The 27101-nt window shown below is 39.7% G+C and overlaps 1 protein-coding gene across 1 annotated transcript in view; it reads right to left on the bottom strand.

The window, feature by feature from the left end:
• Positions 1–26730, bottom strand: part of FAM166B (family with sequence similarity 166 member B) — a 241483-nt gene extending 214753 nt beyond the window's left edge. The window contains exons 1-2 of the mRNA XM_044087149.1: positions 26657–26730; positions 26215–26453 (exon numbers count right to left, since the gene is read on the bottom strand). Of these exons, the coding sequence (XP_043943084.1) occupies positions 26215–26453; positions 26657–26730 (313 nt within the window). The remainder of the gene's footprint in view (positions 1–26214; positions 26454–26656) is intronic.
• Between the last annotated feature and the right edge of the window lie 371 nt (positions 26731–27101).

Raw genomic sequence — 27101 nt, forward strand, 5'->3', positions numbered from 1 at the left:
CCCTGCTACTGACAGATTCTGTTGTGGCAGTCTATGCTGCCCACCATGGGTTCCTTTAAACCTATGAGCAGTACTGGGGGTCCACTTCCTGTGCAGGGCAGCCCTGCTTACCAGGTATAGGTCTCCCTTCTTCCCCAACTCATCTAAAGTAGCACATTGTCTATCAGCTAACCAGATCCTCATGTCCTCAGGCAAAGTGCTAAGGGCTTGTTCCCTCACCAAAAGGTCTGCCAGCCCTTCAAAAGTGGTGACCTGACATCCACTCATCCACCTATGGAAATATGTGCTCAATTCAGCAACATATTCACACACACACTTTCATCTGCCTTGCGTCTATGCTCATGAAACTTTTTTCTATACATTTCAGGTGTTAGCTTAAAAAACTCTAATAGGCAATTTGTTACAGCAGTATAATTAAAACCTGCACCATCAAACATTTTTGATAATACAGTTACAGCTTTACCATGGAGTAAGGGGGTCAGGAACCATACACAGAGCCCTTGGTCAACTTCATACTGTTTACATACCCTCTCAAACATATGAATGAAACTATCAAAATTATTCCCCTCTTTAAACTGCGGAATAAATTTACTGACCTTTTGTGCTTCTGGGGTCCAGTTACTCCCTTCCCCATTACCTCCATGACTCTGGTGAACAGTCAGCATCTCCTTCTCATGCTGCCTCTGCTTTTCTTTTACCTCAGCTTTCAGGTGTAACAGTTTCTCATTCTCCTCAGCCTGCAAACGTCACACTCTCTCATTTGCTTCTATTTCCACATGCCTGGCCTCCAACTCAAATCTCTTTAACTCCAGCTGGATTTTTAATTCCACTGCAGAAAGGTTGAGCTGTCCATTCTCTAAGGGTATTATATCTCCACTGCCAGTCTGATTGACTTCCTGGTTGCTGTTTCATTAACTGAACTTTACCAAAAAAGGCACTATGTGGACAGTGAAGGCTTTTGCTAGTATGCAGAAGTATTTGAATGGCAGGTACAGACTAGACTATCCTTTGCAAAGCAAGTAGGACTGCCAAGCATCTCATTCCATGCTGACACATACTGGATCCCCCTAGAATATGGAAATTATTTATCCAATTGTTGAAGCCAATCATCTTTTCTTTATATGTAGGCTTCATTAGGGATAAGGGAGGATTCTGCTCAGTATCAGGGTCTAGCCTGAATATGTGACATGCAAAAAGAGCTGAATGTCTCTCTGCATCTCCCTCAGGGTTTTACTCCCCCGAGTTATTCACTTCCACATGCACAACTACAATGTCATAGTTATATTTGTCTGCTGAAAGGATCCTAAGGGCCCTTGAGATGTCTGAGATCCTGTTAGTTGAAAGACAATTCCCTGTCGCCCTGCCTTTGTCCAGCCTAATGTGTGGGGAAGCTGTGTGTGTCATTATAGAGTCACCACTCAGTGAAACATTTTTATTTGTGGAGTGGTTTGGTGTACTGAAAGTAAGACCCTCTGCCTCATGGTGACTCTTTGTTAAAGATGTTTGCCAATTGGCTTCAACAATTTAACTGATATGACCAAGGAAGTTGGAATCAGTGAGGACCACCTCCACAAAGAGACTGGTCACACATGGAGTCTCCCATGGCTCTGTGTTAGGCCCAGTCCTCAATGGCATCTACTTCTTGGATGTCAAACCCAGAGTCAAAGGCCTCTGGCATCTAAGTTTGCAGATGATTGCAAACTGGAAGCAATTATTGAATCCTCCCAAGACGAGAACATTCTTTAGAAAGGTCTGACAAACACAAACACTTGTGCCAAAGCCATGGCTTAAAAATCAATACCAAGAAAAGCATTATAATACTTTTTGGGAAGTCAGCCACCCCAGGTAACTGTCATCAATAAAACACCCCTAAAAGTTGATTCACTAGTCAGTGATCTGGAAACTCAAGTAGATAGTAACTTGGCCTTTGAACAACATGTGTCCAAACTCCAAGGTGGTCAGGAAATCAGGAAACAACAAAAGTAGTAAAAACTGGTGTGGAAACAAGGCAGGCTCCAAACTCAAACTTTCAAAAAGAATACTGGTTTATTGTAAGCACTTTCACAATAGTGTCATTGCTTCATTAGACATTTTTTAAAAACAACTCCCAGGCAATATATATATATATATATATATATATATATATATATATATATATATACACACACACACACACACACACACACACACACACACACACACACACACACCAAAGCTAAAACAATTATTCAATTAAATTGTTCAAGAGTCTTAAAATGAAATGATTTAGCACAAGGCATAGTCAAGACAGGCAATGAAAACTTCAATAAAAACGGCGAATACAAGAACCCTATAACATAACATGCTTAAAACCTTTGCTCTAAAAAATGTTACTTCTTCAGTTTTCTGGCCTTCAAAATAGGTTTCAAAGAAATATAATCATTCAGCCCATGTCCCAAATGTGAAGTTAACCTCAAAAGACATTTTAGTTCCAGTATCTCAATTCTATTAGTAATATTAACTATCCTGCAGTCCTTTTATATTACTTGCAGCACTAAAAATAGAAAAGTGTGTTTATCCCCTGCATGCTTGGTGTGTTTGGCCAGTGCACTATACTCTGTCTAAACCTTTTTGTGTACAATAACTGTGGTCCCTGATCCTTTCCCTAAGTCACCTATTAGTCTTCCCTACATAAAAGACTGGACATTTATTACAGTGTGCAAGGTAAACTAGGTGTTTCATATTTGCAATTGGCATGAGCTTTAAGATACCAAATATAACCTGTATCTGGAGGTCTAAAAATTATATTCTCATCAATAAATGAACAGAGTGCACAATTCTGGCATTTTCTAGTTCCTGGGGGGATTCAAAGGAACTACCATCTGGGGCTAAGGGTAACACAGCCACTGTTTGTGTCTTTTTGTTTCTATATACAAACCTGGGTTGTGATCCCACAATATTACCTACTTTTTCATTTACCTGTAGGATGTGCCAATTATGTTTAATAATATTTCATATTTCTTGGACATCTTGACTAAAGGATAAAATCATGGACAGAGTGTTAACTCTTTGCTGCTTATGAAAAGGTAGCTCACATCTATTAGAAAAATATGGTTTTACTCATCCTGATCTCTCTAGCCTCAGACTTCTACAGGCTTCATCAAGTTCTACCTTATGATAACCTCTGTCCATAAATTCAAGTTTCAGCACATGTAGGCTTCATTCGAAATCAGAGGTTTCACATGAAAGGCGAGAAATTCTCATAGCCTGACCTTTAAAGACATTCTGCAATATGTGTTGTGGATGCATACTATTCCAATACAGATATGAAGGACAATAACAGTCCTTTCGGTATAGTCTGGTAGTAAGTACGCCTTCAGAGTTTTTACAGATCTCAACATCAAGAAAACTGATCATAACATCTGAATAGCTCATGCTAAACTTTAAAAATGCACTACTGGTATTTATCCCTTCAAGAAAAATGGCCAAGTCCTTGTCACCTTTGGTCGAAACCAAAAAAAGATCTTCGACAAAAAGTCGGTAGAAACAGACTGCATCCATCCCATATTTATTAACAGTGTGGTATTCCCACTCTGCCATTACTAAGTTGGTATAACTGTTCGCACAGCTTGTTCCCATTGCTACCCCCGATGTTTGCCAGTAGTATACTTCATTAAAGACAAATACATTGTTCTCTAGAACTAATTCTAACAAGAGGCAGAGGAACTCAATGTGCTGTAAACTATACTTTCCATTCCTAACCAAGAAAGACTTAACCATACTAATTCCCTCATTTGAAATACAAGAAAGAGGGAGGTAACATCAAGGGTAACTAGCGAAGTCATTGCATGGCTCTCTACCTCAGACTTAACCGAGTATCAGTCTCTTAGAAAATGTTGTGTATATTTCAAAACTGCTGGACATGCAGCTAATGTGGGTTTCAACTGTTTATCTAAATAAATATCAATGGGCTCTGTTAACCAACCACTTCCCGCTACTGTGGGCCTGAAACCTGGCTGTAGTGGATTTTTATGAAATTTGGGTAGCCCTTGCAGGAAGGAAATCAGTGGAGACTCTGCAAAGAAAATTGAAACAATCTCTTTGACAAAATTTCCATAGTCACACATTCCATTAAAACATGCATCAGATTTTCTTGCATTTGCAAGATGTCTTGTGAATTAACAAGTCTATAAACATCAGTATCCTGTAATATTAATTCCATATTCCCAAAATAATAGGATCTTTCCAAGGCAACAACTGGCCCACCTTTATCAGCTGGGCGAACAACTATGTCCTGTGCATACTGTAAATCATGCAATGCTTTACGCTCATTGTCATTTAAATTAAACAACATTTTAGATTTCTTACATTTAAAACTTCTAGTTCTATTTTTGTTAGAAAATAGGTTATACATATCCGCCTCTCAAGCTTTCAAAAATACTTCTAAAACTGGTTCAATTTGTGGGGTAAAAATCCTAGGCTTTCTAAAAAGATTAACATCATCATTGTTCAAGTTACTATTGAACATAGATTTCTGTTGAACATAGATTTCAAAGAAACATTTCATACAAATGTTCTGAGTTCAATTAAAGTCTCTGAAATGTCAGCAGACTCTAGAGGAATATAACTCAGACCTTTATTCAAGACAGAAAGTTCAAAGTCTGTTAACTTACATTTTGATAAGTTCCATACTAGTCCATGGACACGGGTGCCCACATTTTCTTGAGAGTCCTCATATTGCTCACTGGTGGCAGTTCTTTCCTTTTATGCTGATGGATTTCCTTCTGTTGGTTCTGAAGGGAAGAGGTAGAATGAGGGAAAAGACTGTTCCCTCTGTTCTTGAGGCAAAGGAGCTGTTTTACTTCTAACAACAGGTTGCGAATCAGTCACAGTACAAGAAACTGCTGTGTGTGGCTCAGGATCTGTCCCTGATGTGGAATATATAGATTCAATGTGCATTGGTGATGTCATATCCTCTCATTAATTTATTGACCACATCCAATGATTCCCTTCTCTGATGCTCACGCTTCTCCACCTGGGCTCGTTCTTGGGTCCTTGGCCATGTAAATACATGATTAGAATGAAAGTCATTCATATCTCTAGCAAGTTTTTTCTTTTTTTGCTGAATAAGCCTTTTCTCATACATCAACACCTTGTCAAGCAAGTCATTGAGGAATAAGTCAGCAGCTTCATTCCCCATAACTTTCACATGTTCAATTTGCTGCATTTCAATTTTATTGCATAGTTCATTTTCTATAGGTATAAAAAAGTCAATTAACAAATTCAAATAGGCTTGTCCTGTTTCGAGGTTAATGCATTGCCATTGAGCCAACAATGAGGGGTAAATAAAAAAAAAAAGTTGATTCACTAGTCAGGGATCTGGAAACTCATGTAGATAGTAATTTGACCTTTGAACAACATATGTCCAAACTCCAAGGTGGTAAGGAAATCCTTTTATGTTGCTCAACTTATAAGCAAGGGCATGGCATCTGGGTTCTCAGATGTTGTTATACCACTGTACTCGGCACTCATCTGCAGTGGTGGTGCTGCGGTAGCGTTGTCGCCTCACAGTAAGACGTTGTCCTGTTCGATTCTCAGCTAAAGCGTCTTCTGTGTAGAGACCTTTGTTGAAGGTTGTGCATCAGAGCTGGCAACTTGGTATGTAAAAATCTACTGCCAATCATTAGCGGACCGGAGTTCCACTGTGGCGACCCCTAACCGGGAAAAGCCGAAAGACACAACAACAACTCGGCACTCATCTGACCAATCATAAGGTATAATGCCCCTTCAGTATGTACCTGACTAGACACATGCAGCAACAGGAACATCTAGAAAGGTTCCTTAAAAAAAGAATACAAGGAATAAACACAATGTCCTACAATGATTGCCTCAAAGCCCTGTCTCTTTACTTATTATCTTCTGAGAGGTAATCTTTGCCTGGCATACAAGGCATCCCTGGACCCTGTTTTGATAAACCTTTTGCACATCCATAAAACAAACAGTATCAAACCTACTAGATTAAAAGACCTAAATGCTGCTTATGACACAAATTGGACATATTGGAAACAGATATGTTTCTCAGATAATTTCCATTCTTTGGAACAAGCTCCCTGTCCATGTGAAGAAGAGTGCTGCCTATCCCTATTTAAGTGCAAATTGGACCAATGGCTTGGTAATCAGAAATTCACCCTGGTCTGGCACCTATGTTTCTGATGGACACAGGCAGTCAGTAAATCACCCCTATATAATCAAATTTGTGGGTCACATTTGGTTTGCACGGCTAGGCATATAAGGGTCTTAGTGGGTGTTAGCCTAATATATGCCTATGTACCTATGAACTTATGAGATATTATGAGCTGTGATGTCTAGATTTCATTTTTGCTGAAACTTAATCCTTACGGGTCTAGGAAGCTTAGCTCAGAATTTCTTTACAGCCAAAGCATACGATACTAATTTATGTGCAAGAGTTGGATGCTTAGTTTATGGTATGTTAGTGGGACACTCACAGTCTGTGTTTTTTGCAAGACTGAAGCCTCCATGTATCTTAAATTTTGAACCTGACACAAAAAGATTTGCTTGTGTTTCTTAGGAGTTCACTATTTATGCGCATAAGGCAGATGCTACACTCCTTTAGGATACCTAATGATATGAAGCTGGCAGCAGAGGGGAAACAAATAAGCTGAACTTCCATAATGTCCAGTATAAAGTTGCAGAGCATTAAGTAAAATAAAGATTTGCAGTTAGTTGAGACAGTTTTTGTTTAAGAGCCTAAATAAGATAGTTATGATCTTTTGAGATAGTTACAGGTTAAGGGTTGGGTGGAGTAGTTATGCATGTATGTCTATTTAAGAAAATACATATCTTGGATATATATATATATATATATATATATATATATATATATATATATATATATATATATATACACAACTGTGCTAATCACAGCTTGGGAACCCTCCCAATTAAGAGGCTAGAAAGGGTTGAGTACTAAATTACTTAAGGGGGGTCATGTATTGTACTCATTTTATGTGTGTATTCTATCTAGGCTTTCAGCTACCAAGCCAATTATTGCATATCACTAGAGAAACTACTTTTCAGATACCCTCATTTTATTTTGTATTCAGTTGTAGTTGGGTCATGATAAATGAGATAATAGCTATTTTGCTATTTTGCATTTGCTATGGGTTAGACTAGAGCATGGGTCTATGTTCACACATGGAAGAAAAACTTAATCGAATGGTTATTCCACGATCAGTAATCCCCAAACATTGCTTTCATCAAAGAGTGAAATAATTGTAAAAAAAAAAAAAAATCACAGCCCCCCCCCAACTATATATACCAACTCTGACACCGCACTACAGAGGGGAAAAGGGAAAATTTTAAAAAAGGTTTTGTTTAGTTTACCATTATACAGTGCAGTTTGTTGTTGGCCAACTATTACCTTTTTATGATTTTTTTTTTTACAATGACTTCACTCTTCGAAGAAAGTGAAGTTCACAGATTACTGTTCATGGAACAGCCATTCAATGAAGTTTTTCTTCGATGTATGACCATAGACCCCTAGAACACAATTTGTTATTAACATTTTTTATGATAATTTGATTATTTTGGTGGATTATTTTGTTATTTTTGTTATTTTTAAGTATCTTAATATTTACTGCACTTTGCTTTTCACACCTTTTAGGCTTAGGCCAGTGATGGTGAACCTTTTGGGCACGGCATGCAAAAATTTGGAAAATGCCTGTCTTGACTCTGCTGGTGTGTCACCCGCCCCCTTCCCCCGACAAAAGGGAAACAATTCTTTACATATTCATTCATTTAAAAAAATACAGTCCAATCATGTGCTGATATGAATTAAAAAGTAAAAGAAAAAATAGTGACTTACAATAGAGAAAACAATATGCGCACTGATAAATGAGCTTAAAATAATGTACCAGAAAATTACCCTACTTTTAATAGTCATTTTGAATTGAACTGGAAAAAATATGGAATGCATTGCATTTGATTTGATTAACATCAGTTAATGACTTTTTTATTGTTGGGTCTTAATAAATAAGTACAGGGTCACATATTTCTTGTATTTTTGTTCATTCAGTTTCTTTGGTAACTTGGGTGTTGGTGAATGCTAGTGTGTCACCCAAAACTTCGTGGTGTGTCACCTTTGACACTCGTGTCATAGGTTCACCATTACTGGCTTAGGCCAAGAGACAGTCCCTAATGTTCAGCTGACACTACAGAACTTCATCTTCCCATTACAGGTCAAAAATAATTTTCAAAAATCTCCGTAACTGCTTAAAAGTAGTATTATAGGATCATAGGATCATAGGAGATTACTAGGCTATTGACCCAGGGGTCATTTTAAGCCTAGCCGTTTCATCCCAATGTAATACTATAGAAATGCTAGTCAATACCCAAGATTGCATTAAGCGCTGACTGCCCATGTCTGTGAGGGTTGTGGCCATTATCCCTGGTAAGAATTTATGGTGCCCCAGCCACTCATCCAGGTTCCTCTTGAACAGTGTTATAGAGGTGCTCTGTTTTACATGAATTGGTAGCCTGTTCCAAAGACAAGCAGTCATTGGGAGATAAATCTGTCCTTCCAGCATGTCCTATTTAAGCTGCAGGCCATATTTAGGTGCATGGAATGGGTAGCCCTAGTGCTGTTTGATTTATGGATATGCAGCAAGTTCATTAGGTTCGGGACTTGGACTGCTCTGTAGGCCAGACATAAGTCTCCCCTAAGAACTCTATATGATATGGAGTATTGTAACAGGGGCTTTAGATGGGCTGTGTAAGGCACATGCTGGAGCCTCTTGATCTTCTTTGTTAGGAACCTCTGAGGTCTCCCTAGTTGCTGCAGATACTTAGTACAATACATGGAAAACTGGGCGTTATAGTCAATTATGGGCCAGATAAGTGCTGAGTATTGGGGGTGGTTATAACTTCTTTTGCTCTCAAGGTGATGAATTTATTAATCAAGTGTGCTACATAGAAAGCTTTCCTTACTGCAGTAGTCACATGGTGGTCGAAGTTAAGGTCACAGTCAACTTGCAATCCCAGGTCGCTTACCACTTCATGTTCATGGGTACTTAGGGTATTATTGTTGATATGATAGTGTGAGGTGACATTGTTTGTGCCATATGGAATGATGATGTATTGCTTTGCATTCAGTTTGAGACATGACTAATGCACCAGTCGTTGGTCTGTGTGAGACCCTCACTGAGTATACTGACATCATTTGGGGATTCAATGATTGCACCTAGTTTGCCATCATCTGCAAACTTGGCCAGCCACGACCTCCCAGTTTTGACCTGAACTTCTGAAAAGTCTATACCAAAGAATAGGGAGACCAGCACTGACCCCTGTTGCACTCTGCTGGTTAATGTGGAGTCACCCACTCTGATGGTCTGTGCCCGGTTTGTGAGCCAGCTGTCAACCCATCTTATAATGAAGGGGTTTACATTCAGTTTGCTACATTTTTTGATAATGCCTGAATGTGGCATTCAGTTGAAAGCCTTTGCTAGGTTGAGGTATACTGTATGCATAGATTTGTCATTGTCAGTGGCCCTGGGCACATTTTCAAAGATATCCACCAGATTTAACAGGCAGGATCTGCCCTTTATGAAACTAAATTGGGTAGGATCCAGGGTTTGGAGGTCACCTATGTCTTTATTTATGAGATCCATAATGATGCATTCCATGACCTTACAGATGAGGCTGGTCAGTCTTATGGGGCTGTAATTCCCCGGGTCTGTTGCTAGACCACCTTTGTGGAGGGGAATAACTGTTGTTGCTCTCCATTCTGCAGGAACAAAGCCTGTGTTTAGGCTATGATTGACAAGGTTTCTTAATGATGATTCTAATTCATGTTTTAGCCTATTTAGACAGCCTGGGATATCATCTGGTCCCACAGAGGCTGTGTTTTCTGCCTTGGACAAGGCTTTGAGGACCTGCTTTTCAGATATGTAGGGTGGGGGTGATGTTTGGGGAAAGGTTTGTTGTAAGTTAGGAGGGAATAAGGGAGTGAAATTTTCTCTAAACCTATCAACTAGCAGGTTTGCAATCTCTGTGGGGTCAGTGGTATGATGCTGTTGGCCTCTTGTTCTGCACATGCTTGGGTCTTACCCTTTTGGTTACATACATAGTTGTAAAAGGTCTTATGGTTATCCTTGGCTGTATTTGTTAATTTTCTCTCAAAGGAGCCCTTGTAGGATTTGATAAGTTGTCTTACTTGCCTGTTGAGGCTGAGGAGGGTGCTTTTCCATTGGTGGGACTTTGCCTTTCTTTTCTTGGACAACAAAGTTTTGCATTTATTGTAAAGTTTGTAGATGCTGGATGTCTGCCATGGTAGCTTGTTTTTTACTTGGGGCTCTAGCTTTGATTCGTTGTGGTACAGCTGATTCTATACACTTATGTAAGTGATCATACAGGGCTTCAGTGTAAGCTTTGGCATAGTTACCACTTCCAGCACTTTATAGCTTCACCTAGGAGGGTATAATTTGCCTTGGTGAAGTTTATTAGTCTGATTTTGCCCTTTGTGAGTTCTGGTGTTAGTGCCAGCTTGAAGATGACTAATTTGTGGTCAGTTTTAACTAATGAAGGTCTGACAGTTGCAGCAGTGCATCTGTTTGACATGCTGGTGAGGACCAGATTCAGAATGTTTGTTCCCCTTGTTGGGATATGGACAATTTTTTTCCAGGGCATTTGAATTAACAAAGTCAAGGAAAGTTTGCACTAGCGAGTTAGGGCTAGCATAGGTTTCCCAGTTGATGGTGTGATAATTGAAATTTCCCATAACCAGTGTGTTCAGTAAAATTTGGATTGTCTCCAGTTTGGTCATGTAGGCTTCATGGGCATTGTGACACATGGAGGGGGATCTATAACTGGCTATGACTTCAATGGGGGTCTTACCCACCATAACCTGGACCTGGAGTAACTCCATGGAGTTGTCCAGTCTAACAAGAAGGGAGGTGAATTTATCTCTAATATAGATTGAAACACCACCTGCTTTGGTTTTCTCACATTAATTTTGTGGTCTAAAGGTGTGGAAGGCATTGTAGCCTTGCAAGGCTAGGGTACTCTCTGAGGCCTTGAACCAGGTTACTGTGACTGTACAGACATCTACATCTTCTAGTGACAGAAGTGCTTCCATGGAGTGCAGTTTTTGGTTTAAGCTCCTAGCATTTAGCAGCATGAGCCTTATTTTGTTCTGATTGGTTAATTTCACGTCGGTAATGTTGTTTCAAAGACCTTGCCTAAAAACGCACTATGGGGGAGGCAAGAGCCTTTGCCAGCAGCAGAAAGCCTAGCGGCACCAGGTGCAAGCCATCCCTGGCAAAGCAGTGAGTTTTGTCGACCATGGCTTCCCAGGCTGACAGGAACTGGATCCCCTTTGAATGATACCCAAAACTGAGCCACTTATTGAAATCAATTTTTGTTTATAATGTGGCATCATTCTTGGTGAGGGTAGTATGCTGCCCAAGGCTAGGGACATACCTGCTTGGGACACATACTCAGAGAGATCAACCATATCTCTCTTTATACAGTCCAGTGAGGTATTTCTCAGATCATTCACACCAACATGAACTATGACAGAGTCATAACAGTACTTGTTACGGAGAGACCTGAGTGCATGCATGATTTGATGAATCTTGGCACTGGACAGGCAGCTGACCATGACTTTCTCTTTGTCCAGCCTGGTGAGTGGGACATTCATGTGTCTCACTATTGAGTCTCCAATGACAAGAACATTTGTTTTTTGAGTGTTACACCTTACTGGCTTGGTAGGTGAGACAATGGTGCTGCTATGTGTCATGGGTGTTATCGGGACTGTGTTAGTTGTAGCAATCTTGTGCTTTGGTAAGTTTTTTGAGAGAACCTCCACATATGTGGATTTACATGTTTGATGCATTCTATGTGTATGAGCAGTGGTATGTGTATCAGTAGTGGCACTCTGTGCATATGTAGTGGTGGATGAGTTGACAACCTTCTCTGTGTTACTGTTTTGAATGAGAGAGAGCATGGATTCTAGATCATTGGTGTAAATACACCTCTTGCACTCTGTACTAGAGTGTGTTATTAGTAGAGGCTTGTCTGTGTACATGAGGCAATTGCTACACTGCCTCAAGACACTCAAATCAACACGATTGGCAGGAGAACCAAGGGTAGTCCAACTGGCCATAATGCTAGGTTGAAGATTGTTGTAACTAGGGGTGGATTTTCAGAATCGTTCATGGAGGAGCTCAGTGGATGGACATTTCTGCCTGGTTTTGGGGAAAATTTATTGAATTTAACTGTCTGGCTTTGGCGCACAACTGCACAACAGTGTACAGTGCTGCACAATGCACAAACAAGCAAAAACCTGTTCAAATGCAGGGTCTAAACACCAGAAGGTAAAAACTTGAAAAAAACTTTAACATATTCAGAAAGACTAATGAGAATGCTTATTCCAAGTCCTAGACCAGTCTCCCTTTACCAGACAGGTCCCAATCAGCACAATTCTCTCACAAACGTGCAGATAGGCCCCTTCCAATTCAAGATGGCCTGGAAAATGTGCTCAGAACAGACAAGCCACTACAAACATTTTCAGAAGCAGCAAACCTGTATCTGGACTATTCCACAGATACTAGCTACCCTAGTTTCAGTGGGAAACACTAGAGATGGTTTAAAACAACAGAAAAAAAAGCAGTGAGACACTAAGAAAACATACAAACAGAGTAGTAAGTTAGAATTCCCAGAGCAATTAACAGTAGTAGTAAATAGCAAATATATGAAAATAAAAAAGATAACAATAAATGATTATTATTTTTTTGAATAAAACAGAAAGAAAACAAAAGTATATTATAATAAAGAAGAAGGGACTTTCTCAAAGGGATGTTATCTAAGTCCAAAAGCTGTAATCCTTCGATGCAGGCAGCTGAGGAGATTCAACTCTGGGATTCCAATAGATGGCACAAAAGACCGAATAACTGACTTTCTGTGACAGGGGTTAGGTTTACCCTGATGGGCATGGCTTAGGTAATCCCTTATCACAAAGAGTCAGAGGAGGGGATTCTGTGCTCTAGAAAGCTGCCAGTGTAGGTGCTTGTGCAGGCATAGGCAGTACAATAGTGTAAATAAACTTACCATAACAGCAGATGTTTGAATGATCACTGCTGCAGTAGCCTTAGCTATAAGGGTAGATTACCTTAGCTAACTACATTTGGGAGGTGGAAAGAAAAAAGTCTTAGCAAAGCCTGATCTGGACTTAGAGAAGGAACTGACCTTACAGTGCGTTGTAAAAGTATGTATGGAGGACCAAGTAGAAGCTTGTGGAATACTGCTAGAATCCAACCATTTCCAAAAAGCCACAGATGAAGCCAAGGCTCCGGTAGAGCGAGCCCTGACTCTGTCTGGAATAGTTTTGTTATCGTGAGTAATAGCCTTAGACAACCATTTAGAAAATCTGTTTTGACACAGATTGGTCTTCTTATTACCTTTACAAGAAATGGACAATTGATGTGAATATCTGACAGATTTAGTTCTGTCAAGATAGTACCTCAGTTATCTGTGGATATCCAAGCAGTGTAGTATCATTTCTCCCTCATTTTAGGTTCAGGAAAGAAATCAAGGATATGGATAGTTTGGATTAACTTTAGGCATAAAAGAAGGATTAGTCCTCAAGGATGCCATATATATATATATATATATATATGGCTCCACTTTGTAATTTCAAAATACTGAAATCCTGAATTTCAGTATTTCAAAATTACAAAGCCGAAAACTCAAAGTTCCGAAACCGGCAGAAGAGTGAAATTCAAAATTCCGAAGCACAGAGATGTTGAATTTCTGTTTCCGCTGGTGCGGTGTATGGATGTATGTGCTGAATTTAGGTAAGTTTGTGTGTGTAAATGTGTTGGTTAGGGGCTTTAGTGTGTGTAAGTGTGTGTTGTGACTGTGATATGTGTGTGTGAAGGACTGTAAGATATGTGTGTGTGAGTTTTTTTGTTTCTGCTTGTGCGATCTCGGAGTTAGAATATATAAGTAGGGGGGTGTGGGGGCTTGCCCCCCCAAATGGGGGGCATAGGGGGGCTTGCCCCCCTGCTTATCTATAGTATAGATGTATTTATTTGATTGTGGGGGGAAGTTTTGTGTTTGTTTATGTGTGTACTATATGTGTAGTGCAGTTTCGGCATTTTGAATTTCGCGGTTGTGTGTTTTCGGAATTGTGAGTTGTGCTTGGGTTTTCGGCTTTGTAATTTCGAAATACTGAAATTCAGGATTTCAGTATTTCGAAACTGCACAGTAGACCCATATATATGTATATATATATATATATATATATATATATATATATATATATATATATGTATGTATATATATATATATATATATATATATATATATATATAGCCAAGCCAGAGTTTACACTGTGTGATTCCTTAAACCTCTGGTATTAGAGGCACCTGAGAGATATGCAAATGATCCCTTAAAATACATATGCATATATATATATATATATATATATATATATATATATATATATATATATATATATATATATATATATATATATATATATATATATATATATATGTATATATATATATATATATATATATATATATATATATATATATATATCTGTGTGTGTGTGTGTATATGTGTATATATATATATATATATATATATATATATATATATATATATATATATATATGTATATATATATATATATATATATATATATATATATATATATATATATATATATATATACATATATATATATGCATATATGTAGATATATATATATGTGTGTGTGTGTGTGTGTGTCTGTGTGTGCATGCATGCATGCGTGTGTGTGTGTGTGTGTGTGTGTGTGTAAATATACATATATATATATATATATATATATATATATACATATATATATATATATATATATATATATATATATATATATATATATATATCTATATATATATATATATATATCTTTATATATACAGCATATATATGGATGTCTGTAACTTTGTCAAATAGTATTTTAGATGATATCTAGTTAATCGATTAAGCGATACAGTTTGGTCAACTAAACAGATGGATGGCAGGTGTGCAAGATCGGCAGTCCCTGGGTAGGGGAGATACCCTTTTCACCAGGGACTGTGCAATGGAGTTAGAATATATCATTAGCAGGGGGTGTGTGGGGTACAAGGAGCTTGCCCCACCAAAAAATAATGCTTTGTGTGTCTTTTTTTAATGTTTTTTATACACTGAGATTAATTCTTGCACATGCATGTCAACATGCCTAATGTCACTCAATTTGTTTCGACATTATATATGCGGATACAATTGGTATTCGATCAATTTTAATAGATCCATGTATATATATATATATATATATATATATATATATATATATATATATATATATATATGTGTGTGTGTATATATGTACATATTATGGGTCCGCAGAGTTTTGTTGAATGCCAATTCTTCAACAAAATCAGGGGGTGTGTTTTAATATTGATGGTTCGGATAGCCGAGTGGTTGAAATATCAATGGTATGTAATGTTGAGACACTTAAGTGGGGTTGGAAGGTTGAGAGTGTTTGGGTGTATGTGAGCTAGGGTTATGATCAGGGTTGAGTGAAGGATAGGTGCTGTTTGTTTGTTTGTTTGTGTATTTTAGGGTTAGAGTCCGGGTAAGGTTAGGGGATAGATATAGTGTTGTTTGTGTGTGTTCATGAATGGTTATGTTTTTGAGTGTATCTTGTGCAATGGCAGTGTTATTGGAGGTTTTTTATGAAGTTATGTATGGTGAGAGAGAGCGATAAAACATATACAGCTACACATGAAAAAGAAGTTATGTACTCACCATAACATTCCATCTGTGTTGTTGATCTTTGTTCATTCTTGACAAATGGGACTCAGTTCTGATCCTCAGAACTGGCTTGGATGTTATACAACTCGCACCAGTCAAAAAACTCTCAAGCTAAGACTCTACCTACAATGTCCTCTTTTCATTACCTCAGATTGAGTTTGCATATAACAGCAGCACCATAGACAGATATAAGCAGAAACAATGTCCAAGTTAAACACCCTATGACAAACCAGGACAAGGGTTCGATCCCCCAGGACATCTACAGGAGGGGGAAGGTGGGTGGGGTGTTAAGAATGAATGAAGATCGACAACACAGATGGAACATTATGGTGAGTACATAACTTCTTCATCTGATGTTGTCAAGCTTCGTTCATTCTTGACGAATGGGACAGAGTCCCCAGCTACTTTAGTTTCTGGGTGGCCTTATGGAAGAATATTCCTGAGAACCATAGACCCAAAGGATGCTCTTCCCCTGGAGACCATGAATGATAAAGATATGAGGTTTAGCCCAAGTTGCAGCTGCATAAATTTCGTCCATAGAAGCTTTGGAATGGAAAACAGCTGAAGTGGCAAATGATCTAGCTGAATGCACTTTAACAGACACAGGTAACTTATGATTGGTATGTGCATAAATAAAGGTAACACAATCTCTCAGCTATTTTGATAAGGTCACTTTTGATATGGCTTGTCCTACCATTGGACCAGAAAAGGAAATAACAGTTGATCTGATTTCCTGAACTCTTTAGTCATGTTCAGGTAAAAACACAATTGCCTGTGAACGTCCAGTGAGTGTAAGCAATATTCACCTTTTTTGGAAAATTTGGTTTGATTGATATTAGATTCAGAGACCACCTTAGGAGGGAATGAAGGGTAAGTTCTTAATTACATCTATCTTTATGAAAAATGATATGGGGGGGGGTGGTTCACACATAATGCCTGGATCTCAGAGACTCTTCTGGCGAAAATGATGGCTACTAGAAAAAGAGTTTTCCAGGAAAGTAATTTAGGATGGCAAGTAGCTGCTGGTTAAAAGGGAGTAGTACTAAAGTTTTCAAAACCAAGGTGAGATCCCACGGAGCTATAGGATCTTTGAACGGGGGTTTTATTCATAAGGCACCTTTGAGAAAAAAGTTGCACAAGCAATGGGAAATTAGAGGACAGTTGAAGAATTAACTATCAAGGTTCTGCTTACTGTGCTGGAACTGAAGTCTTTTTAAGATGCTAAGTTCTTGCTAGCTGGATTCTGCTGAAATCAAAGTCTAGTTATAATTGCATTCACAGACTGTTGCCCACAGAAACTTGCAGAATATACACTGATGCAGCATCAAACTCTGTCATAAAAGCAGTAATTATAAATAACTTTTTATAACAAATCACATGAACTACTGTTACAGCTTCAGGTACTGTGCTACTTTACTTCTCAAACAGCATGGATGATGTTAGAGATACAATATTACCTTGGAACAAATGTGTGTTGCTACACAAATACCTCTAACAATGTTATCTGGTATAGTCTCTTTATAGTAGCTCTACATCCTGTTTTTCTCCTTGGTATTCTATTTTGGTCTTTGTATGAAAACATCTGTTTGCTGGTGTTTGCAGAAAAATATGTTTTCATCCTGTAGAGAAATAATGCTGGTATTGTCTTTTAAGGAAACATCTTGTGCAAATGCTGACTTGATGAAAGCATATCCATTCAAACTTTCTTGCTTAACAGTGTCATATAATAGAAACGTACAGATTGTTTTCCTGTTGTCCATTCTTTAAAGAAGCAGGTTAGCTTTCCTCCTGACAATGTGAAATGCATACATCCTGTTTTTTACATTTTTACCAAGTCTGCAAGAGACCAGCTTTCCTGCTGACAGTGTGAAATGCATACATTCTTGTTGATTTTGTAGGAAACATGTCCATTAAGCAAATTCCTTATTTTTCAAGACACAGTCATTTAGTATGGATGCTAATCACATATTGCTAAAGTCTATTTCTACATTTAAGCAAGCTTTATTTTATACCATATTTATGTTGCATATTTGTAGCAGAATTATGTTCAACCTTAATACCTTGTTGAGCATACTTTAACAGTCATCAAAGCCATTGTGAAAACTGGAAATGGCTGCTAACTGGACTCTAATGGTATAGGCTGAAGCTCCTTGGTCAAACAGAGTAGCTAAAAATTGCAAAACTTTTTCAACAGATGCCGAAAATAGATCTAAGTTGTTTTCTGAGGCCCAAACTGAAAATCTCTTCCATTTACTGGAGTAGAGTCTCCTGCTGGAAGACCTATGGGAGGCCAGAAGAATCTTTTGCACTGGGGAAGATATGTTATTCTGCCTGGCAATTAACAGAATTGGAGAAACCAAGCTGTGAGCTTGAGAGAGTGGAGATTGGGGTGCACCAATCCTTGTGGGTGAGAGAGCAGGTCTGGAACTGGGTCCAGAGTCCACAGTTGGAGAATCAAGTGAGGCCATAGAAAGGGAAAACGAATTTTCCTGGGCCAAAAGGGAGCAATGAGAATCATGTTGCTTTGCAACCTTTGGGCTTTCTTTAGTAAGAGGGGTATGAGGGGAAAGGGGGAGGCATAAAGGAGACCAGAAGGCCTATTGAGAAGGAGAATGTCTCTCAGGGACTCCCCTTTGGGGGGAATTAGGGCAAAGTAGCTGCTGCACTTATTGTTCATTGGGGAGGCAAAGAGGTCACAGCAAGGCTGGTCGCATCGGTGAAAGATTTCTTTGGGTTTGAGAGACCACTTGTGAGGCAGTAGAATTTGTCTGCTCAACTTGTCCACTATCACTTTGGAGTTCTTCAGGATATGCATTGCCACAAGAAAGTGGTTGGAAGATATCACACATTGCCACACTCTGAGAGCTTCCCGGCAAAGGGGGTAGGATTTGGTTACCCATTGTTTGTTGATATACCATATCACTGATATGTTGTCTGACTGAATCACAACTGTTCCCAGAGGAAAAGCAGACTGAAAGGCTTGCAATGCTAGGAGCACTGCTCTCATTTCCAGGACATTGATGTACAAGTTGGCCTCTTGTGGAGACCAAGTGCCTTGGACTGTTCTTCCCAGATAATGCCCCCCCACCCCATCTGGGAGGCATCCGTGGTCACTATGGCCTTGGGTTTTGGGGAAACAAAGGGACATCACAGTAAAAAGCACTCTGCATGTACGACAATGCAAGGCTGAACCAAATCCAGAAGTAAACACAAATAGCCAGCATGTGGGTGAAAAAGGCACAAAAAAACAAAAACAATGACAATGTTTTTCCACTGATGAAGGCTTTGCAACCAAAACCGGTATGGACAATAAAAGGGTTTAGCCTTTTGGCTTAATCTAAACATTTTTTGTTTTTTTGCTGTTTTCACCCACATGCTGGCTATTCGTGTTTACTACTGAAACAAAGGGACAGCCCATTAGAAATTCTTCTGACTGCATCCACCAGGATAGAGCCTTTTTGCAATGTCCTGTTATTAAGATCGGGTGAGTCATCGGATGAGAACCAATGGACCATTGGGAGACCAGAAGCCATTGAAGTATCCTCATGTGAAATCTCACCAAGGGGACTAGGGTGATGGCCGCCACCATAGATCCTAGGGCTTGGAGAACAAATCGAGTGGGCACTCTGTTTTCTACCAGAATGGGCTGTGCTTGAGACCTTATCCTTTGGAGCCTATGAAATGGCAGAGAAGCTATACATGAAACTGTGTTGAGGTGGGCTCCTATGAATTCTAGGTTGTGAGTGGGAGACAGCTGTGACTTTTCATAGTTGACTGTCATGCCCAGGCACTGAACAAATGTATGATGAAATCTGTGGCTTGCAGCAGTCGATGCCTGGTAGGGGTGGTGAGGAGCCAGTCATCTAGATAAGGAAACACCCAGAATCCATGTAATCTCATGTGAACCATGACTGCTGCCATGCACTTGGTGAGCACCATGGGGCTGTGGTGAGGCCAAAGGGCAGCACTCTGAACTGGTAATGACTGGCCTATAGCCAAAAGCCGAGAAACCTTCTCGAGTACTTGTCCATCTTTATGTGGTAATACGGGCCATGAATAATTTTCACCTAGAAAGGGAAGAATAGACTGAACTGTATCCAGAATTTTGTCTGTTGAACAAAATTGTTCAGAAAGCTGAGGTCTACTATTAGCCTCCCATCCCCTGTCTTCTTTGGCACTAAAAAGATCCCTGAGTAAAATCAGGATCTTATCTGGTCTAGTGGGACTTTTTGGATGACTCTTTTTTCTAGCAGCTTTTGAACCTCTATGGCTGCTTGATCCCTCTGACTGGGTGGAACATCGAGGATTTTCCTCAGAGATCTCAGGAGAAGAGTGAAGGGAATATGATAGCCTCTGGTAATGATTTTTTGCACCCAAGTATCAGAGGTTATTTGTAGCCAGACTGTCAAGTGCAGAGAAAGTCTCCCCTCAACTGCTTCCAGAGGAAAGCAATCAGGCCTCCTTTCAGGAGTGCTGGTAGGCTTGTCCAGAAAAGGAGTCTCTCTCTGCCCCAAGGGGAATCACCACCACGTGTGTCCTGGAAAGGCTCCTGGAGCTTTTTGAACCACACCCTCCCACTCCTCTGATTCCTGGAGTAGGATCATTGAGGAGTAGAAAAATGAATGCCAACAGCAAACAGGGTCTTTCCTTCCTTTTCACACCTGGCTAGTGTGTCCTTCACCTTGGGGATGAACAAACATGATCTGTCAAAAGGAGCATTGACAATGGAAGAATTGATGGGCTCCATGAATTCACACAGGTGCATCCAGGTGTGGTGCCTTATGGCAATGCTGGAACACACTGTTTTGGTCATGCCTTCAGCTGCATGTGTAATAAGCCACATAGATGAGTTGGATATAGACTCCAGGGTAGCTAGCTGAGAGGCAATTTTGTCCTGCACCTCATTAGACACAGGTCCAGCGAGAGTCTCCCATAACTCTTTAATCAGATCTCTCTGGAGTCTAGTGAAATGTGCTATAAAGTTCAAAGACCTGTGAGCAAAGGTCAATGAAGCATAGACCAGCCCTCCAAATCTGGCCATCATCCTAGACTCCCTGTTAGGAGGATGTAAAGCAGGACTCTCAATGTCGAGTTCCTTCTTGGTGGCAGCCACCACCACCATGGCATCTACTGCTAAACCCTTGGCCCAATATTGGTGGTCCTCCAGTGGAGAAAGAATTCTGTCTGGACTCCAGGGAATAGGCTCTATGGAATCAGGGGCCTTCCAAGCCCACTGTGTGATCAGTTAAAAAGATAGTTAGCAGGCAGGGTCACCCAGGAAGTAGATGGTCGAGTACCGAATGCTTGCAAGTACACGGACTCCTCTGAGGTCAGGTCTTGGGGCTTCCAGTTACCCCTCTGCTTGAGTATCTCCAGAATGTCACCAGAGGAGACATCATCAGGGGGATGACTAGGGGGGACCTTCCCCTTCATTGAAAACCGTGTCCTCGGTGAAAGATTCTTCTGGGAACTCTAGGTTCTTCTTCATGCACGTCTCCTTATGGGGAGGTTCCTCAGCAGGGATCTCTGAGGAAGACTCTGAAGAAGAGGGGCCCTGTGCAGGGGTAACTTGAAGGTTTGGTGCTCGCTATCCTGTTGTGGGGATTGGAGTCAGATCTGGACCAGAGGATATAGCAATATGACATTTTGATGCAGGAGGAACCAGCTGAGAGCCTGTAGAGGCTAAAGCTCTATCCATAACCTGGAAGGCAGAACCCCCCAAAGAAGAGTGGAAGCCTAGAAATGAGGAAGACCACCTCAGAACTGTGGTCACACCATGCTCTGAGACTCCACCTTCTGAGGTAGCAATTGGGGCAGGACCCACAACCACATAAAAAAAAACAGAAGCTTATCCAGGATCCTCGGAACCTGCAGCCGAGTCTTGACCCCGAGAATCCAAAGAAGGAAGCAAAGATATCAGAGCCACCTTTGGTACTGAGGAAGGGATGCCTAATGGCACTAAAGCAGCTGGCACCGGGGGACTCAAAGTGCTGAGCTCCAAAGCTCAGGTAGAAATCAGAGGAGGAGATAGTGTAGGAGTCCTTGAGAAGATACCCCAGCTCCAGAAGGGAAAGGGGATAGAGGAGGAGCAGGGATACCCCTAGCTGCCAACAGCTGATCCACCAATATCACAATGTCTACCTTGGAGAGGTTCCTGCAGGATCAAATTGAAAAAGCTGAGGGGGATTTGGGTCATTCCAAGAAGGGACTAGGCAACTGGCCTGCAAAAGGGTCTATAGAAGGTGAGTACCTTCATTATCAGCACAAAGTGGGTGGATAAAGCCTGCTGAGGTGCCATAGGAGAAGAAGGCGGCACCGAACCAGAGACCAAAGAAGTTGGTGCAGATGCTGGTGTTGAAGGCACTGCAGTAGAAGCAGTCAGTGCTGAGGAGTCTTGACCTTGGAGTCCTGGTACTTTAGCTTTCAGTTCTGAGGAGGAAGTCGGAGCTGAAGTCTTATGTTTAGCGGCTGTTGGTGCTGTGGGAGATGCAGGCACCAAGTGGCTCTTCTTTTTGGAAGTGGGAGATGCAGCCGCCGAGTGGCTCTTCTTTTTGGAAGTGACAGTTTTGGAAGTATCAGCCTTGGACAAGGCCTCGCTGAAAGAAGTCTTTAATAAGTCTTTTAACATGAGCTTATTCGGACACTCAACTAAGGCTGGGTGACTAAAACCCTTGCAGATATCACAATATATATCTAGGTGAGGAACTCCTAGACAGTAAACACATGAAATATGCCCATCAGAATTGGGCATCTTTCTCCCACAATCTTGGCACTGTTTAAACCCAGAAGTGCCTTTATGTTTTTCCATCATTTTCCAAGAATGAGTGCTAATAACACACAGACTCAGTCACACACACTAAAAGAAGAGAAGAATAGAAGGAAACTCCAACTATGGTAGGTGAGGATACGATACTGTAATCATAGAGAAAGGGAAAGGAGGTACCAACAATGGTACAGAGAAATACCTCAATAGGTAAGAAAGGCAGAGAGGGTTATAGGGTTATATGATAATGAAGGGTAACGGGGAGTATTCAGGCACTCACTCAATAGACACAGTTCTAAAGAAAGAAGAAAATATCTAAATAAATCTATATATTTATGGAAAAAAGGAAATTTAAAGACTTAGCTGAGAGCAAATGCTGACATGTCTTGTTGACAGAGTGGCAAACAAGATCTGAAGTAATGAAGAGATGGGCATTCTCGGTAGAGTCTTAGCTCAAGAGTTTTTTTGGCCAGTGTGAGCTGTATAATGGCTGAGCCGTTTCTGAGGATTGGAATCTAGTCTCATTTGTCAAGAATGAATGAAGACTGACAACATCAGATCACTTTTTCTCATCTCATAGTTCAAATGTACTATAACAACTGATTGAAAACATACTATGATGAGGGATGCTAATCACAAATGCTACTTTTGTGACATATTTGCCTTAGCTTATGAGGGGTAAAGAAAACTCAATGTAAAAATTTTGAAGTTAAAACTCTCAAAAATAAAACAATACGTTAGTAGTTAGTGCATGAGATAATGGACCGTTATCGCGCAGCATTGTGTGGGCTAGGATTTGACTCCTTTAGCTTCTGTTTGTCTGCTATGTGACTTTGAGCAACTCATATAACCAGCGAGTGCTCTGGAGCTATTGAGAAACTGGGCTAGGCTCTTCAATATTCTCCTGGACTGTATACCTAGTAACTGTGTATGAACACATGTGCCTCTCTCTCTGTCTTAGAAAACTATTGTCTTTGTTAGGCAGGTCTAAACTTGAAAGGGATGTCATTATTCATAGTAAGTGGCTACCATAAGGTTTCCTTGTTGTTAATGTCAGCACTACTAAATATCAGGCTCCACTATACAAGATCTGCTGCTTCTTTCTGTTATTTCCAAATTTCTTTTGGAAATGCTGCACATCCGTAAGTCAAATGGCATGAGTCACTTATTCTAGGGATCTCACCATAGCCTGTAACATTAACAGAACATATTGGAGAGACAGATATGTCTCCCAGAGATTGCTGCTTCTCTGGAATAGACTTCCTATTCACATAAAAAAGAGCTCCTCCCTGACCGTATTCAAATGCAGCCTAGATAATTGGAAGGGAGACCGCAAATTTGCCCTGGCATGGCACCCATGTCCCTCATGGACAGGGTTAGCTGGTGTTGATCAGAGACCCACTCCGTTCATAAATTTGTTCTGTGAACTACCCAAAAAGAACAAATAGGGATACTTGGGATTAGAATGATTAGGCTTGTAAAGGATCTAGGGCAGATAGCCTAGAAACCTCCTATGAACCTATAAGAATAGTACTGTACCATTATCACTGGTGGCCCCTGTTACTGACAGATATGAATTTCTCTTTTGCTACTTCATTTTTAAACATGTATAGTTAAGCTATCACCCATCACTTGTACGCACCTCATCTTTCTGTACAACAACCTCACACTATGGTTCTCCAGCAACTATAAAATCATAGTAGTATTTCTAAGCCCTAAGCTTAAGATTTTAATAGGTATTGAGGCCTTTTTTATCCTTGTCCCAGTAACAGTGAATTACCTTCAAAGCCAGCTATGGCTGCCATCAAGATTAGTGCATTCTACACTAACTCTGGGAAACATTTTGCAAAATGAATTTACAGATACTGCACCACAAAAGCACAATTCATATCTGTTATTTCCCTGAGTTCAAGCCTCACTTTTTCTCAGCTTATGCTCTCCCACTTATGTTCAGTAGCATAGCTAGGACAGGGCAAGAGGGGCAAATGTCCCAGGTGCAAAGTATTGGGGACACAATCAGCTGATCCAGACCTCTCTTTTAAAAATGGTATTACATTTGTCAAATCTGAGTGCTGTAGTGCTCCATACATGGTCTAAATTGTAGCATGCATTTCTTGCTACATTGTAGCTAGCAGTTTGCTACAGTTTAAAAGTAAGAAATTTTAATTTTTTTTATTAAAACCTGAGTGCTGCAGCACTCTGGGCAGGCAGGGTATAAACTGTTGCAACTGTTTTCTGTATTTGTAGCAAGCAGTTTTCTACAGTTTAAAAGACAATATTATTTTTTATTAGAAAAAATATTGAAAGAGCGTCTGAGCAGGGCACAGAAATGGGACCTGAATAGCTGGGGGGGGGGGGGGTGTGTGTGCTTATTACAGTAATTTTTTTTTCTCTTCAATAGAAAAACTCAGGGTGTATGTGGCTTTATCTGTAATCAGATTATTGCAGTATTTTTTTTGTTAATGTTCAATGGAAGAGCTTGGGGGGTGAGGGACGCTTACTCTAATAAGCCGATTTTAATATCTTCTGCTCTTCACTTGAAGAGCTGAGGAAGTAGGGTGCTGGTTCATGATATCAGCACAGGGTGTTTCTACCTACGTTAGAACTGTCAGCCTCTACATGGCCATTACTCCCAGTGTGCGATACTTATTAATCTTCCATGATCTTCCCTCAGTAATTTCCTTTGGGCTCTAATGTTTATACCCATCTGGTATAGTTGGTTAGGATGCTTTATATCTACTGTCTGATGTAGACATTTGTCAATTTTGAACCTCTCTGACCTCGCTGTTATGTCTGATGCAGTGCAAACCTTGTCACTTTTCTCCAGTAACATGGTGAGTGCTCAACTCAAGTGCAATTACACTGAGGATGTTCAGATTTACCATATGACTAAGATTTTATAGCATGCTAACTTGTATAGACTGGGCTATAGCTGAAAAGGGGGTCTCAAATGAACGCATACTGTAGATAAATAACTTTTATGGCATATATAAATATGTAGCACATGTATACATTTTGTATTTACAGTGTAAGAGGTAATTAGTTGGGAGTACTATTCCTTTCTTTTTGCTAATTGCATTAATTAAAACAAGATTTATGTAAACATTATTTTTATTTCCAAATAATAACATGGATTATTTCATTGCAAAAGTGTATGTCATAATCAAATTAGTACCATATTTAATTTTAATGAACATAATGGAACTGATCCTGAAATTAAAATCTCAAGCATAGTTTTGCAAATCAAGTTGGCTGAAGACACTGCCAAATAAATTACACACAGTCCAGTGCTTAGGGCTACCATTTCTGCAGTCAGAAAAAAGAAAATGTGTGATTTTGAACCATGTTAGTAAGACATGTCTCAACCCAGTTTCACATTACAGTTTGCAATCCAGTTCAGTGTTCCTTTTGATTTACACCTGAAATAAATGTGTCCTTCAGATATGCATACCTCCAGGCACATACAATTGAGTGCATGCACGTGTACATGTGTATATACACACCCACACATATGCGCAGACACACACACGTGCATGTGCACACAAGTTCTGTCTCTCACACACACGCGCATGCACACGCACGTGCAATATACATGATAATAGACACACCTGTGTATCCAGGGATCATGCTAGAAGTCAGTTTCTGCTCTCCATATCTTGGCCTTCGAGAATTTAACAAATCCACATAGTGCCTTCTTTCAATGCTGTACTTTTCATCATCAAACTTTGTATTTTGCAGAACATGATGCCCAGAATGTGAAATTTCAGGGTTGCTGAGTAGTGACAAAGTCATCTTGCCATAGGATTTCCCATGATTGTATTTATATTGAGGACAATATCCACAATACCTGGAAATATCAGACAAAACATTATTTCAGAGCTATAGTAAGAGGTAAAGCTTTTGTAAATTATTATAACATATGACTTACAGTCTTAGTTAAGACCCAGCTATTTGTTTGATATACAGCAGGAGGCCTGCAGTCATTTATTGTTATATACTTGCACTTATTCTCTCTTTGATCAGACCGCACAAGCACACAGAACAAAGTACCTTACGGAGAAATACAAGATTACACCTAGTTCTGAGTAAATCTCACACTCCATAAGGATGAATCTGCTGTTCATAGGTATACTCTGTACATGGCTTCTTTGCAGACAGGGTTATAATGATACTTTGCATATCTGTTGCATTCATCACCACTCCAACAAATGTACCAGTCAACTTAACAGGCTCATAGTAGTTACTCCTTAATAATGTCCCAAAACAGATGGGGTGAAAACTTTTATTTTCTTACTTATTAACTTATTTTAATATTATCTGTAATACACAAAGGGGGAATTCATCCAATGACTAAGGATCATAATTTATTTTACTTGTCTGCAGTGATGCAACTTATTGTGCTATTTGTTTATTCTAGCATGCTGATGGTTGTTTTGTGTAAGAAGTTTGTATCTTCATGTAACATAATTTATGTGCATTTTTCTTTTAGCAGTTT

Source organism: Protopterus annectens, chromosome 1.part1, assembly GCF_019279795.1.
Source record: "Protopterus annectens isolate FY-2018-M chromosome 1.part1, PAN1.0, whole genome shotgun sequence".
Classification (NCBI taxonomy): Eukaryota; Metazoa; Chordata; order Ceratodontiformes; family Protopteridae; genus Protopterus; species Protopterus annectens.